The 17220-nt window shown below is 50.0% G+C and overlaps 2 protein-coding genes across 2 annotated transcripts in view; one reads left to right on the plus strand and one right to left on the minus strand.

Moving 5' to 3' along the window:
* Positions 1 to 1441, plus strand: part of LOC111160208 (SAP domain containing ribonucleoprotein) — a 44523-nt gene extending 43082 nt beyond the window's left edge. Inside the window, exon 11 of the mRNA XM_022523115.1 lies at positions 1147 to 1441. Within this exon, the coding sequence (XP_022378823.1) occupies positions 1147 to 1188 (42 nt within the window). The 3' untranslated portion in view covers positions 1189 to 1441. The remainder of the gene's footprint in view (positions 1 to 1146) is intronic.
* Positions 1442 to 8042: 6601 nt separating this feature from the next.
* LOC111160222 (growth differentiation factor 11) lies at positions 8043 to 15320 on the minus strand. The gene is given in 4 exon segments (XM_022523131.1): positions 8043 to 8761; positions 9374 to 9771; positions 14875 to 15190; positions 15192 to 15320. Coding segments are annotated over 4 exon segments (1224 nt in total). The 3' UTR covers positions 8043 to 8380.
* Positions 15321 to 17220: the final 1900 nt, after the last annotated feature.

The following is a 17220-nucleotide window of genomic DNA, read 5'->3' on the forward strand; positions in this document are numbered from 1 at the left end:
GAAACTGTTGAACCATCCATATTTACTAAGGTAGTACATTTGGCTTCTCCAGGATAATGCAGATGATTTTGTTGGTTGGCAACGAATAGTAGCTTTTGTTGGGAGAGTCAGTGCATATAAGGGAGTAGTAACTTTAGATGTTGATGGTGTTTACATGAAACAGATGACTAATTTATTTGATTCCAAAGAATTGTGTCAGTAATCCAGGTAGAGTGAGCTGGGCTTATACACACTTTTCTTTTTACTCTAAATTAAACCTGTGTGAATGGAATGGGGGGAAAAAAAAGTCCCTGGGCACCTGGGTGGTTCAGTCAGCTAAGCATCCAACTCCTGATTTTGGCTCAGGTCATGATCTCAGTTGTGAGATCAAGCCCTGCTTCAGGCTCTGTGCTGTGTGTGGAACCTGCTTAAGATTCTTTTTCTCTCTGCCCCTCCCCCTACCTCCCTCTCTTAGAGAAAAAAAAAGTTCCCTCTTTGCTGGGGGCAGTGGTTTGAATCAGCCTGAGGGACTCACTGCTGTTTTCAGTCACTCCCGGGAACAAAAAGTTCTTTCTCTCCTCCCCCACTTCTCAGTTTGTGCTTCTCTCCAGTGCTGACTCCCTTGAAGAGATCCATGTTGAGGACTCCCCTCCTTCCCATTTATTTTTTTGGCACTGAAGATTTGTATACCTCTCTGGATTTGGAGGCCCAAGGAATAGCTCCTGCTTGGGCCTTACTGCCTAGAAGGGCATCCCCTTCACCTATGAAAAGATAGCATTCGCCAACCCTTTGACCTCTGAGATCTCCCATCTCCCCGCTGACTGGAAGATTCCCCAATCTGTTAAGAGTCCATTGTTTCCAGATTAACTTGCTATAAGGCTGAGTTGCCTTCTCTCCTTCAGGAATCTACTACTGTTCTCTTCCTCCTCTTCCCCCACCCCTACTCCCCACAGTCTTCTCCCCTTCGTTCCCACCAAACCTCCCCAGGTCTAACTGGATAACTAGAGAGATTCAAGAATGAAATCTCTGACTGCCAAGCTTAAGCCTGGGTCTTCCCTCCTTCTTGGACCTTGTGATAGTTCATGTGAGTTTGGATTAAAGCCTCCAGGAACCCATGCCACTGTTGTCTTGCAATCTAATTTTTTTCTTCTTGCTTCTTTTTCACAGGCAAAGAAGAGGAAAAGGGCAGAGCGCTTTGGGATTGCCTGATGAAAAGCTCTTAATGCTTTCTGTTCTCCAGTGGTTTCCATCTCTCTGACTTTTCTTGGTCATATATATACATAAATGCACAGTCATGTGCCTAGGCCCTGCCTTGCAATGAGATAGCATGTACCCCGGGTACATCCAGGAACTTCAGCAGCAGTTTGACTCATTGCTGTTCCAACTTTAAGGTTGTTGTACTTGTGTTGTTGTTTTTTAATTATTATTTTGCTTGTTAATAAAAAACAAATAGAAAAGAAAACAGTGTGTTTTATTAGGTGCTTCTTTGAGTTTTTAGAGCCAGACTAGACCAGATAAGGGGAGCTTCAGGGACAAATACTACAGGGAATTAGCCATAATGCCTTTATCCTTTAGAAAAGTGAAGAAGGAAAAGGATTTGAGTCTATTCCTTTAAGCCTATTTATTCCCTTCTCTCATACTCACAGGCATCCTTTTTATCCTTCATGAAGAGGCCAAATTTCACCCTGCACCTTTGCTTCAGCAGGTTGGCATGACCCATTGGGGTACAATAGGGGGAACACTGAGTTTTAGGTATAGAGAATATAAATATAAGGACTGATGATTGGTAGTCTGTTATGGACTGGAGTCTAGAAGGACTCTGTTTTCAAGAGTGACCTAATGAGATACTGTCTAGTTTCAGCCAAGGCCAATATGTAGGACCCTGTTGGTTATGCAGTTCAGGAAAGGAAATGGGTTGGGTACTCCTCAGAGCTAGAAGAAAGTGGAAGGATTCCGAGCATGACAGGATGTTAGAGGTGTTAAGCATTGTTGCCTAGATCCCGTTGGGAGCATGAGCAGTGGACTGGAGGCCTCTGTGTGTGTGTGTGTGTGTTTATAATCTCTACACCCAGTGTGGGACTCAAACTCATGACCCCAAGATCAAGAGATTAAAAGCTGCGTGCTATTCCGACTGAACCAACCAGGTGCCCCTGGAGGTTTCTACTTTCTAATCAAGTCCTGTGCTAGTTTGTCTTCCTCAATTACAGAAGTATACTGTTGTGGTGGCAGCGTTTCTTAAATACTACTAAAATCCATTTTCCTTGCTGAGCCTTCTACTTAGAAAGGTTTGATTTTCTCCAGGCAGGCTGCTCGTTTGCATTTGATATTTCACCAAGATCTGAGACCTGCTACTTTTCTTTTTGGGTATTTTGGTGTACAAAAGGTTTCTCCTCCTAATCTTTGTTTCTGCACATCTCTATAAAGTTCGTTTTTGTTTTTTTTGATTATAAAACTTAAGAGCCTGGCACCTTACCTGAGAACTTTATAGGGATCAGATCCTGTGTTGCGATTTAATTCCTTATTTCCATTTCTACTACAACCTGTCTGGTTTTTGATTAATAGAAAAGTAATAGTTTGATCCCTTCCTAACAAGAATCTCTTTTCAATAGAATCTCTTCGATTGCTGAGTAGGGCAGGAACCCAAGTTTTGATGCTTTAGGAAAACTGCCTTGGAGAGCAGAAGCAAAGTTTGCCCATTTATTGTGAATTTTGCCCCAATTTGACTTTGGAGAGGTGAACAAAAGGGAGCACTGATTAAACAGTTCCTTCCCTCCCTTCCCTCTGGCCTCTTCTTTTTGCCTGCCTTTTTTTTTTCTCCAGACCCTGATCTTGAGGCTGACTTTTCTCTCTATTCTGTTTCTGTCTGAAAACAGAGACACAGAAAATTAGTTGTTTATAGCTTAAGAGAGATTATAGATTCAGTAAGGGTTTTCTACCCAAGAATGGGAAAATAAAAAATAGGTAAAGGAATAGAGCACTGGGTTCTTCAGAAATTTTCTGTACTTTGTCTCTATCTTCTGATTCTCTTTCTGAAACTTAATCATTCTTTTCCCCACTCAGCTCGCTTCCCCAGATCTTTGGTACTGTGTTTTTTCTCAGTTTCTGTGGATTTTTAAATAACTTTTTTCATCCCATTCCAGCAGCTGTTTTTCTGTCAGTCAGAAGTCTCTCCCCTGCAAGTCTGATCACCATATCCTCCTCTTCCTGTCTCATGGTAGTCATTCCATGCATACTTTCTGAGTATGAAAGTTCAGGATGCCTATGTCTTTTTACTAATTCATTCTTAAAATAGGAAGTCCAGGCTTGCAGTTCTTTATCTGGGATCCAAGTACTCTTCCTTCCTATCCCCCAGTAGCCCTGATTGAGGATTCATATGCAGTTAGCTGACTCTAGTCTTTCCTTATCCTGAAGCTGTGACATTCTCTGCATACCTGGGAGCTCTTATGAGGGAGTCTATAAAAGATGTGGAGGGAACTAGTTTCCTCAGTGGTAAATCTGCACCTTTTTATGGTTCTCTTAAGAACCATGGGATCTTTTCCTTTTTCTCCACCATCACTCTAAACTGCCCCTTCCCCCCACCCCAACTCCTGGGAACTTCTGAATTACAACACTAGAAGCTTCTACAGGGGTGAGAGCTATAGGAAGGAAGATGTGAATAAGAGCAGGACTTCTTGGGGTTGAGTTCCATTGCCATGTCTGACATGAGAAACAGATGAGGGGGAAGGAAGGAACTTCTGTAAATAAGAGAGAATAGCTTTTTCTCTATTTTCTTCCATGTGGGACTCTGACAATGTTGTTCCCTCTGATTATTGAAATCCACTAAACTCTAACCTCTCCTTCGTGTTCCATGTCCACATTCTTGTTTTTCCTTTCAAAGGAACTGAAAAATAATGGCAGGTTTCATACCTTTGCAGACCCTTTGTGCCCAAGGTAGATCCCAGCTTTCTCTTTATTTTTCTTGTCCCTTGCTCTCCCTGCCTTTAGTTTTTTGACTTCTCAGATTACTATTAATAGAGTAGGTTACAGTGGAATATTATATAGTATTTAGGTGTAATTTGTTCTCCAGTACTAGCTCTGCTGGCTCTGAGACTGGGCACCTCATTTCATGACTCTCCATACTGTACCAATAGCAAGTGACCCTATTGTGGAGGCTGCTATGAGGACAGATAATAGATTATATACTCAGCACAGTTTGCTTACTATAGTTTTCATAGTAATCATTCAGTAAGCTCTTAATTTTATTAGGTGATTTATAGGGGAAATATTTCTTTTCCCTGAGTAGGTTCTAGCTAGAGGGTAGAGAGGGAGCTGAGAGGACTCATTTGAACATGGGGGAGGAGGGGACTGCATGTATAGGTGAATTTAGGGCTTCTGAGAGTGGGAAGAGGTGAGAGCCCCAGTTGCTCCTTTACCCCCACCTCACAGGCAGGAAAGCTGACCTTGTGGCCTGGGGCATCGGACTTCTCACTACAGATGAGAAGTTGTAAATGCTACTGCCTGCTGGTTCTTAGCTTGGGGCTCTGCTGCCCAGAAAAGAGGCCAAGGAACAGTATAGGATAGCTAGCTACTTGTGCATTGAGTTGGAGGTTGTTTAGGGATAAAAGTCATCTGGCAATCTCTTCTGGGTGTCCTTTCAACATAGGAAACAATGAGCAGTGAGGGAGAAAACCTATTTTTAGCTCAAGCCAAAAGCTAGGAGTAGGTGTGGATAAGACAATTCCTTGGGAAGATACCGTATGTAGCACGTAGATCACCTCTCAACCTCACTCTTGTAGTTGGCCTGAGGTGGGGTCAGTCTACTGACAGAACTGACAGGGCAGGGAAAATATGGTGGCACACTGATCCCACAATGGCCCTGGCCCCCATCGTGGATCAGGTCAATGTGACAGAAGCTTTCCTCCCCCCCCCCCCAAATGTGAGGCAAGATTCTTTTGTTTTACACAGAAGACATTTTTATGGGGAAATCAAAGACCATTTGAGATGCTTAACCATATTGGTACATTTACAATTTGAATGGCTATGTTGGTTTGGTTTGTGGATTTTGGTGAAACTTAGTTAAGGGAACTCTGGGAGAATGGGACTGACATTAGCTGGATCATCTTAAGAGAACTTTTAGATTCTGTTATGTGGAGGCTGGGAGAGGGTTTTGGTAATCTTTGAGACTGTTTTGGATCAAGTTTTCCTGAGAAGAGTTGTTCTAGGTCCCCTCCCTTTCCCATTGTCTGCCCTTCCTCCCTTGGACTGTATGTTCCCACTCTCATCCCAAATACACTTAGTGTTTTTTTCTTGCTCCAGACCCCCGTGTTCTTATTCTTTGAACAAAAGGGTTTCATCCCCTCTCGGATCCTCATTTGTTCCTGGTCTCCAAGGTATAAATGTAGCGCTTGGTTAGGGAGAAGATTTCATCACTGAATTCTAAACTCTTTGCTTTTATTTATTTATTTTTTTCAGGTTCAAGTGCTGGATTGTGTCATGTGACCATCCCAAAACTCAGAGCACCCTATGGCCATCTTTGCCCTCTGTCACATAACTTGAAAACTGCCTGATGGCCTTTTTGCAATGGTTCCCTCCAGGAAGCCTTGATCTCAGTGAAGAAGTCCTTTCCCGGCATTCCAATGCCCCTGTCACCCCCATACTCCTCAATCACCCTTAACAAACAAAGGCAATCACACACATGGTGTAACAAATACACAAAGTAAATAATAATTACACTACTAATGATCAGAGGGGCACTGGCCAGGTCCACACACATCATAAAGTGGGAGAGGGGTTGCTAGTTCCCACTAGGTTGCTGGACTGTGCACCCAAGCCTCTTTACCCCATGCCTCTTGGGGGTGAGGAGGACAATGGAATGAGACTTTGACTCATAATTTATGTTCAGAAGAAAAAGACCCTCCCCCACCCCGACAAAGGTCTTTATTTGGTGGTGTTAAAGGGGAATATTGTAGGTGTCCCCCAAGTCTAATGCTCCAGCTCTCTAGAACTTGTAGAGAGAAGTCACCTGATGTCTGTTGTCCAACCCCCACCCTGTGCCAAGATCAAGAGACATGAGCATTTGATCTTGGAGGAGGCATCTTCTGTTCTCTGTTCCTCTCCTTCAACCAAGGGAATGTGAATGGTGTTTGTTGATGGTCAGGTGTATCTTGTTCTCCAAGGTTGGGGTAGAAGGAGGGATGGAAGAACAGGGCCAGAGAGGGGCTGGGGGCTAGCATTAGCTGTTACATGGGAGGCAAGTTGAAATGCTTACCAGCCCCTGCCCATTCCTGTACCAAAATACCTCATCCTAGTTTTTCACAATGGGAATGGGAATAAGATACTAAAGCTCACCAACATCACCTTCCCAAGGGTGGTCACATACCTTTTCCCCTTCCACCATCTGGGCCAGACAGGAGAGTCATACTCTTGGGAAGAACAAGCCTTCCAGGTCAGGCTTTAGTACTGTTTGCATCAGACCCATAACTGCAGGCTCTACTTAAGAGTGGCAGTTTTGCTGAAGGTTCCGGACCTCCTCTCTTGACATCCTCTGGGCTCTTGCCCAGAGCCAAGAGGTCTGGTGGTGAGGTATGGGTAGGGTGTGGATCAGGAGATATCTCAACTCCTTGGCTTCAGGCACTGTCCATCTGGGAGGCAGAGGGGAACTTGTACTCTGAAGCCTGTGACTCTTCTAAGCCTCACATCTCTTCACCACTGCTCTGGTGCCCTGGTTATCTGTCCCACAGCGAGAGGTATTTTATGTCCATAAAGTGCCCGTGGTAAGTGCTCAGAATTCATCTCTTGGCTGTGGCGGGTGCTGCTATTTCTCATTCCATCGAGGGGAAGAAACTGAGGCACAGTGAGTCCAGAGGATGGTGGGTCAGGATTGTGGGGGGGATGAATAGGCCTAGCTAGTGACTGGGAGTGGCGACCAGTCCCTGCCTGCTTCCTAGCCTTCCAAACCATGGAGTCTCCATCCTTCCAGTCCTCTGCTCTAACTGGCCTTGTCAGATGCTTTTCCCTTCCCCACTGTATTGTTCCCTCCCTGCTGCCAGGTACTGCTAGATTCCAAAAATAAAAGATAAAAATAATTATAGACACTCTGCTCCCTTGTTCTCCCCCCTTCCACCCTGAGCTTTGGGGTTGGGGGAACTAAAATGTCCCCCCCTCTGGAATCCCTTCCATCTTGGTCTGCTGGCTCTATTCCCTAGCCCAGAGCAGTGATTTGGATTCAAATGCCCTGTAACCTTTAATCTCCTTACTACTCCTTTCTTGACCCCTCCTAACCCTTCCCAGACCTGGGACTCTGGGATCTCTATACTCTTTATTGACCTGAAGATAGAGGCTGGGAGTAGGGGCATTCCACAGGCTCTTTGGTCTCTCTTGGCTGGGGGGAATTCGGGCATATGTGGGCCACACCCTCTGGCTAAATAACTCAGGACTATGAGGGTGGATCTGAGGGTAAGTTTAGTGGCTCTCATAGATCCTGGATGTTGAGGGCTCTCCCCTCCCCTTCCCCCCCACCCCCAGCTCCTAAACCCTAACCTCATACTGTTTCTGTGACTGCTGGAATTTAGTTCAACCCATTTGGCTCAGGAAGGTCAAGTTGGGTAATTATGGGTTGGAAAATTTCATGTATTAGCCCTCTTGCCCTCTGCTCCCATTCCCAACCCTGGAGGCTTTATACAAGTGCTTAAGTAGATGGGTATTGAGGGAGAACAGGGCTTTGGGGAATAAGGGAGAAATGGGGCACAGTGGGCAGGGGCCCTTCTATTTCAGTAAAGCCAAATACCAAAAAATGAAAAGTCACAATAAATAAATAAATAAAATTCCCAAATCCTTACTTTTGCCCCTGCCCTCACTTCCCTTCCCTGGCCACTGTTGGAGGGAGAACGGGAAGAAGCTAAGAATGGATTTTTGATTTCCTCCTAATGAGAATGGTAGTCAGGGGATCTCCCCAAACTATACCAAGCCCCTCACTTTGCCAGTGGAAGAAAGGAGGCTGGGTGTGGGGCTTTCTCTTATTACTCCATTTCAGCCTCTTTCTCATCATTTACCTCTGCCTGATCTCTGTCTCTTCTGCCTCTCTCTCCCTTTGCCTTCTCATTGCTGCTCTTTTTGTTCCTCTGTCTCTATCCCTCTGCTCTACCTCTGTCTCTACGTCTCTCTGTCTTCTTGCCAAACCTTCTCACCTGCAAACCTCAAACACTCCCCACCTGACCATGCCCCCTCTTCCCCCTGTTCCCCAAACCCCTCACCCGTCAGTCCCACCTGCCTCCCTCTGTTGTATTGCACACTGCTTGGGCAGGGAACAAGGTGTGATGTTCATGGAAAGAGGTGGAGGGAGCTCTAGGGTCTGGGGGTTGGGGGGTCAGGGCTGGGGGTCTAGGGGTAGGGTCTATGGGGGAGGCATCCTCTGTCCCCCACCTTAGGAGCAGCCACAGCGATCCACCACCATGCCAGGGATCTTGCCGTAGATAATCTGCTGCTTGTCATTGAAGTAGAGCATGTTGATTGGGGACATCTTGGTGGGAGTACAGCAGGGCCCAGCAGAGCCTCTTGGATTAGCCTGTTGCACCAAGTGGGTGTGCGGATACTTTTGCATGAACATGTACTCGCACTGGCCGGAGCAGTAGTTGGCCTTGTATCGTTTAGGCGCGATGATCCAGTCCCAGCCAAAAGCCTCAAAGTCCACTGTGAGGGGATATCGGCAGCAGCGGGACTCACTCGAGTGCTCATCGCAGTCCAGGCCCAGGTTCCGCCGGGACCGTTTTGTGTTCTCTAGGACCCGAAGCTCCATGAAAGGATGCTGGGGGTGAGGGAGAGGAGAAAGAGATGTGATAAGAGACTCGAAGAGCACCTACTCCCTTTCCTTTCTCATCTGCCCCTGAACAGGGGCATCAGAACAGAGACAGTCGCCTTCTCAGCTTTTCCCCTGCTCCTATTTCCAGCCCTATCTTCTACTCACTTTTCTCACAAGCTAGCTATGTCTCAACAGAGACAGTCGCCTTCTCAGCTTTTCCCCTGCTCCTATTTCCAGCCCTATCTTCTACTCACTTTTCTCACAAGCTAGCTATGTCTCCTTCCACTCACCCCTAATTTTCTCCTGGCAACCTCACCCTGATCGCCCCCTTGGCCCCAGGCTTCATCATCAGACCTTTTTTGTGTTTTCTTGGATCTCCCATTAACACGACCCCAAATCCAGTTTCCACCTGTTGCCTGGCTTGTATCTGAAAAGTGATAGCTGCCACTCCCCACCCTATCTGCACCCCCAAAACTGCTCCTCTAGAATCAGCTCCTGGCCCCAAAGAAATAACGCTGGTGCCCAGCCCCTTCTCATTCCTGGTCTACCTTTTCCAACATCCCACCTCCTCAGGGCCAGGTTATACATATCTGGCACCATCTCAGGCTCCCTGCTCACCAGCCCCTCAGCTCCCGGCCCCAGGGAGGTAACAGCCAGGTCTGTGCCACTGGGATCAAAGGCGTTGATCTCGATGCCCCAGTTGCTCTGTGGCTGTCGGAACCAGCTGTGTAGCACTTGCTTGAAGTCGATGCTCTGCCAGTGGCCTGAGCGTGAGTGCAGCTCAATCTTGAGTGAGCGGATTCGGATGTGACGCCGTCCTCCGCCCCCTCCCCCTGCAGTCCCTTCCCCAGTTAGGGGTTTCAGTCGCAAGATCTGCAGGTAGACTGTGGCTGGGCGGGGCACCGGCCGTAGATACACCCACAGCTGGGCCTTCAGTACCTTTGTGAACATCACCTTGGGGCTGAAGTGGAAATGGCAGCAGAGGGGGCTGCCATCTGTCTGCACCGCAGGGTCCGCTGATAAGAGAGAAGGGGGCACAGCATCAGCAAAGGGTGTTTGTGAAGGGCGTCAGCAGCCCTGGGTGGCACTGGCAACTTGAACGACTCAGCCTGAGTTTTCCAGTTCTTTACCCTTCTCTCGTGTTGTCTTGTTGACTACTGTGTCACTGGTACTCAGAACAGCGCCTCCTCTCTTTCCCTATAGGATGATGTTTCTATCAGGGCTTTCTGATATGCATCCATTCCTTAGTCCATTTGTCCTAATACATAGGCCCAGGTCTATAGATAACCTGCACAGACAGTTATTAGGGATATCCCCTCCCACCTGCAGCCTTCCATTCCCCCAGCATGTAGGGCTCCAAATTTTTCAGAACTTTGATGCTCTTCATAGAAGCCAAACCTCATCACACCTGCTCTTCTTAGGTCGCCTTGCCCCATTTCTGCCCTGTTTTGTGTGGTGGCCAGGTGAAGCCTTGGTATAACCCCCACCCCCAACCAGATGTCTCAAGAGTGGGTAACCAGGGTCCAGATAGGGAGCAGAGGCTAAATGTATTTCATGAGGTAAGCCAGAATCCAGATCTAGGCTTCTTAAACCATTCCTGCCAGAAACAATACACTCAGAAGAATGGATCAACTCAAGTGCTGACTCTTGTATATCTGACTCCCCAGTCCCTTTAATCCTGAGAACAAGTTTCCTCAGCTGTTTCCTCCTCCTTATCACCGTTACTGCCTCAGTTTTTAAGGAAGGGAAAAACTACCTCCATGTTGTTTACGCCCATTGCCCAAAGCTTCAGAAATAATATTCAACACATCAGATCAACTGCAATGTCTTCTTTTCTCCCCTGAGCTTCCTTTGGTTTCTCAGTCCAGTGCCAGTAAGTCTTTACAAAGGTTTAACATCCCAACTTTACATTTTGGCCCATTACATCTTGTTCTAGACCAGAAATTGACCCTTCTTGGGTCAAAAGGCTGATTCTCAGCATCTGCCACTGCTTCCATTTCAGGTCCTCTGGGTTTCCCTTTCTAATCTCTTAAGTCAGTTGGAAATGCCCTAAATCATGTTTCCACTGGACAGGAATATCCATTCTCGCTCTAAATAGACTGAGAGAACAAGAGTCAGGAATGAGCTTCCAGAGCTATGTAAGTATGATCAGGAAGTCCAGCCCTTATGTATCACTCCAGGTCTTGAGTTCTGTGTAATCATGGAGGACTTAGCATCTGTTGTCTCCCATCAGCACTCCCCCACCCCAGGAGAAGGAGGATCCTCCAAGTGAGATGAGGAGGCAAGTGCTCAATGATCTTCATATATTCAGGAATGAGACACACATTTCCTCTGGTAGCTTCCTTTCCCTTGGTTCTTCTCTGAGGTTCCAGGGCACTGGTAGTCCTCCCAGTTATCCACCTGCTGGAGCTGCAATGCTGGCACAATGAGGGAGGATTCAGGGAGTAGAGATTCAGAGATTAGGAGAATTAGGAGAGTAGCTGGGGCAGGGAAACTGCTGGTGAGATGGGGCTATTGTGCCTAATTTCATAGGGTTGTCTTATTTTCCCACCTGTCTTCGTTATTAGCTACTAATCTCCACGAGGGTGGACACTTGTCAATACTCTGTCTGTTTTGCTCACCATTATAGCTTTAGTGTCTCCCATGTTACCAAGCAGTGTTTAGTAAATGCATGCTGAATGAACTCCCTTACCTCCAAATCTTAAAATATACAGGCAAATGCCTAAAAGTTCTTCCTGGCATCTAAACACTGTTCTTAGACTACAAAGTGGGTTCAGTCACTGCTCGACTCCTTATTAACATGTATCTGACCTTTCCCACCCAACAGTCTCAGTGATATAGATGATAATTCTTGTTTCATAGGAGTGCTGAGCATTAAATAAAGAATGAAAATAGTAGTAGCTTCTCAATAAATGCTGGATTATTGTTAATTTTGTAAGCTCTAAGCATACTCCCTTACCTAAGCTGACCTAGGGGATTGGACATTAGGGCCCCATCCCTCTAAGTCTTTGGTTTCTTCAGAGTCCCCCACCCCTACCCCAGGGACTCAGCATACACTTCTCTCCCAGGGAATGTGCAGACAGTTGGTACTACAAGAGGCCAAGATGGATGGAGAATGAAAGGGAAAGGGGAAGAGACAGGATAGAGACTGGAGGTGGTGAGAGAGGTAAGAATAGAGAAGAAGAGAATGAAGGCAGTTGGAAGAGATAGTCAAGAGAACTGGAAGAGAGAAGGAAGGGAGAGAGAAAGGTCATGGTGGGGCGAAAGAAATAAACTTGGGAGTTGAATATTGGGAGAGAAGGGGCAATGTGAAAGGAGTAGACCAGGGATAAAAAGTGAAAGAAGGAAGGTAGCTAAGCCTTGTGGGGTAAAGAGAAAGGATAGAAAGATAGAGAGGAACAAAGAAGAAGAAGGTAGTGCCACAGAGGGAAACAAGAAGCTTGAGAGAGTCCCCAACACACACATATAGGCCCAGCTCCCAAGGGGAGGGGAAGGAGCCACATCTGTGTTGGATTGATCGGGTTGGTGGCAGGCAGCAGGTCAGGTTTAGTAGGCGGTGCTGGTCTGGGGAGAGGTCATTGCACTATTTTCAGCAAAAGCCCAACCCCCTCGCAGCTCACCACCTCCTCCTCTATGGCGCCCCCCCCCAACCCCCTACATACTCTCCATACCCAGGCTGGAAGGCCTAGGGGCAGGAGGTTGGGCTGAGAGGGCAGGGGCCTCTTGGTGTAGGAAAGGAGAGAGAAACTGAGGGGCTGGGCTTGGCTCCCAGAAGGGCAAGGGGGCTGGGTTCCCAGGATGAAGGCTGGGGTGGGAGAGCCTGAGAGGGTGGAGGGAAATAGGGCAGGCACTGCAGCCTAGGAGAGGTGGGGGCTGGGGTCCAGGGCTGAGTGCTGGGGGAGGGGAGGAAGGGGGAGGGGAGCGGAGGCCATCTCTGCTGACAAACACCTCCCCCGATTAGCAGAGCACAAGTCTCTTATTAAAGCGGGTCCCTGGGGATTAGACTATAAAAGTCTCTTTTTCCTTTTCCCCTCTCTCCCTCCCTTCCCCTCCACTCCCCCTCCCTCTCAAAAGAGCTCAGCTTGGCTCTTAAAGGGGACGTACAATACCTGGCTGGAGACCCAGTTCCCTAGTTATCCAAGTCCTGAAGTAGAATGAGGGCGGAAGTTGGGGTAGAACCCCACCTACTGGTGTCCTTCCTGGTCCCCCCCAACCTAACCTGCAATGTCCGATCCATGCACGCAGAGTGTGCTCACTCCCTGCATCCCCATTCTGAGGGCTAACTCTGGGCTCAAGCCACTTGGTTAAGGGATGCTAAGGATAGAAAGAGACAAGGGGAAGTCCATAAATCCATCACCCATTCTGAAACTCCACATACACACCAAACCACACAGACCAGAGTGTGTTTTTCCTCTGTACCCTTCATCTTCTTCCAGCATACTCTTCTTCAGAATTCCTCCACAACTGTTTCATAGAATCCCCACCCCCACCCCCGCACTCAGTCAATTTTAGACTGACCCTAGCTTCTATAAAGCAGAAACCTTAAGAACACAAGGGAGGGGCCCCTGGGTGGCTCAGTGGATTAAAGCCTCTGCCTTTGGCTCAGGTCATGATCCCAGGGTCCTGGGATCGAGCCCCGCATCGGGCTCTCTGCTCAGCGGGGAGCCTGCTTCCTCCTCTCTCTCTCTGCCTGCCTCTCTGCCTACTTGTGATCTCTGTCTGTCAAATAAATAAAATCTTAAAAAAAAAAAAAAAAAAGAACACAAGGGAGACTGAGGAACCTAGACAGATCCCAGGCTTTCACCACCACCACAACCCTGCGCAAGTTTTCTAGTCCTTGGGGTTTTTTCTTTATCAGCCTAGCCAAGTATTGTGGAGTTAGGGTCTGCAGAGAAACTGGTGGCAGTATGAGGCACTCAGCTTCGCAGATGCACACCTGGGTTCCTGTGCCTCTCCCATGGGAGTGGGCCACTAGGAGTCCACCTCAGCCCCCAGCTTTTTATGACCCATGTGCCAATAAACCAGTCCCCCCCTCTTCTGTTCAGAGCCATAAAACTGAACTATGGAGTGGGGGAGCGACTTTGCCACACCACTAGGGAATAAGAGAGGGCCTGGTTCCCTGGAGTTGGAGCAGGGAAGGGGTGAAGGGACCTCAGTGGGGGAGGGGAAAGGGAGTCATCTGACCCTAGGGAGAGCTGGGGGTGGGGTGGGGGGTGTTGGCCTGGATTTTCCAGGCCATAAAATTTCAAAGCAGCTCAAGTCTATTAACATGTTCATCTTCCGTTTGGCCAGGAGCTTGAATGCCTGGGTTCCCCCTCCCTCCTTATCTATTTCTTTTTCTCCCTAGGTCTCCCTCTCTCTCCTCAAGTCCAGTTTTGAGTAGGGGCGGGGGAATAGGGAAAGGAATAAGCTTAGTGTAGCCGAACGGGTGCCCTCAACCCCAGTGCAATGGAGTTGAGTTCTCTGAGCCCGGTCAGTACCAAGAAAGTACAGCTTTCCCAGCCCTGGGAGACCGGGTGTCAGAAGGGCTCTGGTGAAATGGGTGCCAGCTGGGCTGTGAGGAGAGACACTGGGCTCTGGGAGGGACCTCGTTCCTGCTAGAGGGAGAAGAGCACTCAGTTCTCTGCAGCCCGGTGGGCGCGTTGCGGAGCCAGAGGTGGAAGGGGCGGAGAGTTGATGCCAAGGGCACCGGTAGCAGACAGCTCTGCAGCCCGCCTGGGACTGTGGGGGTCCCAAAGCGTCCCGATTCTGTGCTCTAGCCTCTCTTCCATGGCCCTTCAGGACTGAGTTGCTGCCCCTTCCACTCCGCTGCGACTGGGCTCTAGCTTCCCCAGACTCCCCGCAACACGGGTCTTTTTTGAACACCCGGGTGGGAGGAGGTATCTCGGAACCCTCTCACTGTTTGCCGTCCCACCTCGGGAAACGGAGGGTGCACACAACTCCGCGGCCATCTCCAAGCTCGAAAAACTTCTATGGAGCAGCACCCTCTCCCCAATCCGTCAAGTTTTCTCAGAAAAAGCTTCTGGGCCGGAGCAGCCGGGAGCGCCCCGCTTCGGAGCGGGAGGCGCTCACTTTCCCAGAGCCAGCACCCCACTGCTCGCGCCCCGCCGCCCACTTACTCTCCTGGGCCATGCTAATGACAGTCTCGGTGGTGGCGTGGTACTCGTCCTCCTCCAGGAAGTCTTCGGGCTGCAGCGCGTCTCCCTGGAAGTCGTGTAGGTCCAGGATTTGCTGCAGCGGCGGCGCCTTGGGCAGCAGCTGCTTCACCACCTCGCGGCTGATGTTGGGCGCCTCCTTGAGCCGCAGTTTGCTCAGGATCTGCGACTTGATGCTCTCCAGGCGCAGCTCGCGGCTGTGCTGCCGCCACACGCATACGGGGCAACCGTCGGGCTCGGGCGCCACGGACGGGGCCGGCCGGCTCGAGCGCTCCCCCCCCCCCCGCCGCCGCCGCCGCCGCCGCCGCCGCCGCCGCCGCCGCCGCGGGGCCCTCGGCCGCCTCCCCCCGGGGCCGCAGCTCCAGGGCGAGGAGCAGGAAGCCCAGCAGCAGCGGGGCCGCGAGCACCATGCTGGAGGGGAGGGGAGGGAGGACTGGGGGGCGGGGACGCCGGAGTCCCGCAGGGAGGGGGCGGAGGGAGAAGGGAGGGAGGAGGAGGGGGTCCGGGCGGCGCGGGATTGGGGGCTGCCCGGCCGAGGGGGGGCCGGGGGGCCGGGGGCGGCGGGCGCGCGGGCGGGGCGGGCGGGCGGCCGGGGCGGGCGGCTGGGGGGGGCCCGAGCCCGGGCCAGGCCCTTTATAGCCCCGGCCCCCGTGTCGTCAGCGGCCGCGATTGGCTGCGGAGCCAACAAAAGAGGCAGCGCTGTCATCCGAGGCGAGAGAGGGAGCCGGAGAGAGCCGAGGAAAAGAGAGAGAGAGAGAGAGAGAGGGAGAGAGAGAGGGAGCGAGGGCCCAGAGAGAGATGAAGAGGGAGATACCGGGGTGAGGGAGAGGAAAGGAGAGATAGAGAGAGAAAGTAAGAGTCAGAGAGCCCAAGGAGAGACAGAGAGATAAAGGGGCAAGAGACAGATGAGACACAGAGATAGGTAAAGCAGGAGGAAGAGGAGAGAGAGAGAGAGACAAAGGGGGGATAAGAGAGAGTCAGATGAGAGAAGACAGAGGAGAGACTTAGCTGGAGAGAGACAGAGACAGAGAAGGAAAGAGACTGGTATAAACTAGTGGGAGAGTTACAGGGAGAGAATCAGGGACAAAGAGGGGAGAGAGACCAGAGGGAGAAGAGAGGTATGGCTAGACAGGAGAAGGGATGGAGGTCCACAGAGCCTGATCACAAGAGGTCAAGAGTGCAGAGAGATGGGAACAAGGACAGAGAAACTGATGGGACAAAGACCAGAGTCCTGGGAAAGAGAGGGAGAGAAATCAAGAAGAGTAGGCTTGGGAGATGCCAAGGGAGCCCCTGAGGAGGCAGACACAGAGGATCAGGGGAAGGCAGAGATGAAAAGACAGACTTTTGAGGAGAGGAGAGACAGCACAGTGACAGGGTCAGCCTTGGTGGGAGTATGGAGAGCCTGAGGGGGAGAAAGTGGGGAATTTGAGCCCAGAGGAGCCCCAGCTACTGGAGGTAGCCCAAAGAAAATGTTTAAAGAAGCCCTGGAGGGCAGCATCAGGCTGGGCTCATTGGGAGCTCAGAACAGATGGAAGGATGGGACATGGGGGTTAGCAAGGAATACAAGGAGAGAAGGAGGCCAGAGATAATCGGAGCAGGTGGGGAAGTGGTGGGAAGCCCTGAGACAAGAGCAAGTCTTAGAGCTGGGAAGAGCGTGATCTGAAATTGAGGGATAAGGGAGCCAGTAGGCTGGAAAAGGAGAAAAAGCAGGAACAAGGGACCACTGGGGTCCACTGAGCGGGGGTGGGGGGGGGTGGGGGGGGGGGGGGGGGGGGAGAGGAAGCAGGCTGGAAACCACTATGCTTGCGGACCTCTGAATTCCTAGTTATACTTTTGCATCTGCAGGGTCTTAGAAGTCTGAGAAGGCTCTTGTAATTGTAGGGGTGAAAATGAGAGAGAGGTCTTCCCTCAGATGCCTGAGTTGCAGACAGCAAGTTACAAAGGGAGAAACCTAGTTGTGGGACCAGCCCTAGTTTCCAGGTGTGACCCTGGGTACAGCCAAAGGGCAGAGTGGAAGAGTGTTAAAATGCTCCCCAGGTACTTGACTTCTGGTTCTGGAGTCCTCTTCCCAGTCCTCAGTTTCTCTAGGCTGATTTCTTGAGTCCAAAGCCCTGGAGATCAATAGACAACCAATAGATTGAACATGTTTGGGGGTGTGTGCCTGGGTGGCTCAGTCGATTGGGTGTCTGCCTTTGGCTTGGGTCCTGGGATGCTGGGATTGGGGGGAGGGCATGGTTCTCTGCTCAGCAGGGAGCCTGCTTCTCCCTCTGCTGGCTGCTCCCCCTGCTTGTGCTGCTTCTCTCTCTTTCT

This window comes from Enhydra lutris, unplaced genomic scaffold (assembly GCF_002288905.1).
Source record: "Enhydra lutris kenyoni isolate GAN:26980312 unplaced genomic scaffold, ASM228890v2 scaffoldscaffold74, whole genome shotgun sequence".
In the NCBI taxonomy this organism is placed as follows: Eukaryota; Metazoa; Chordata; class Mammalia; order Carnivora; family Mustelidae; genus Enhydra; species Enhydra lutris.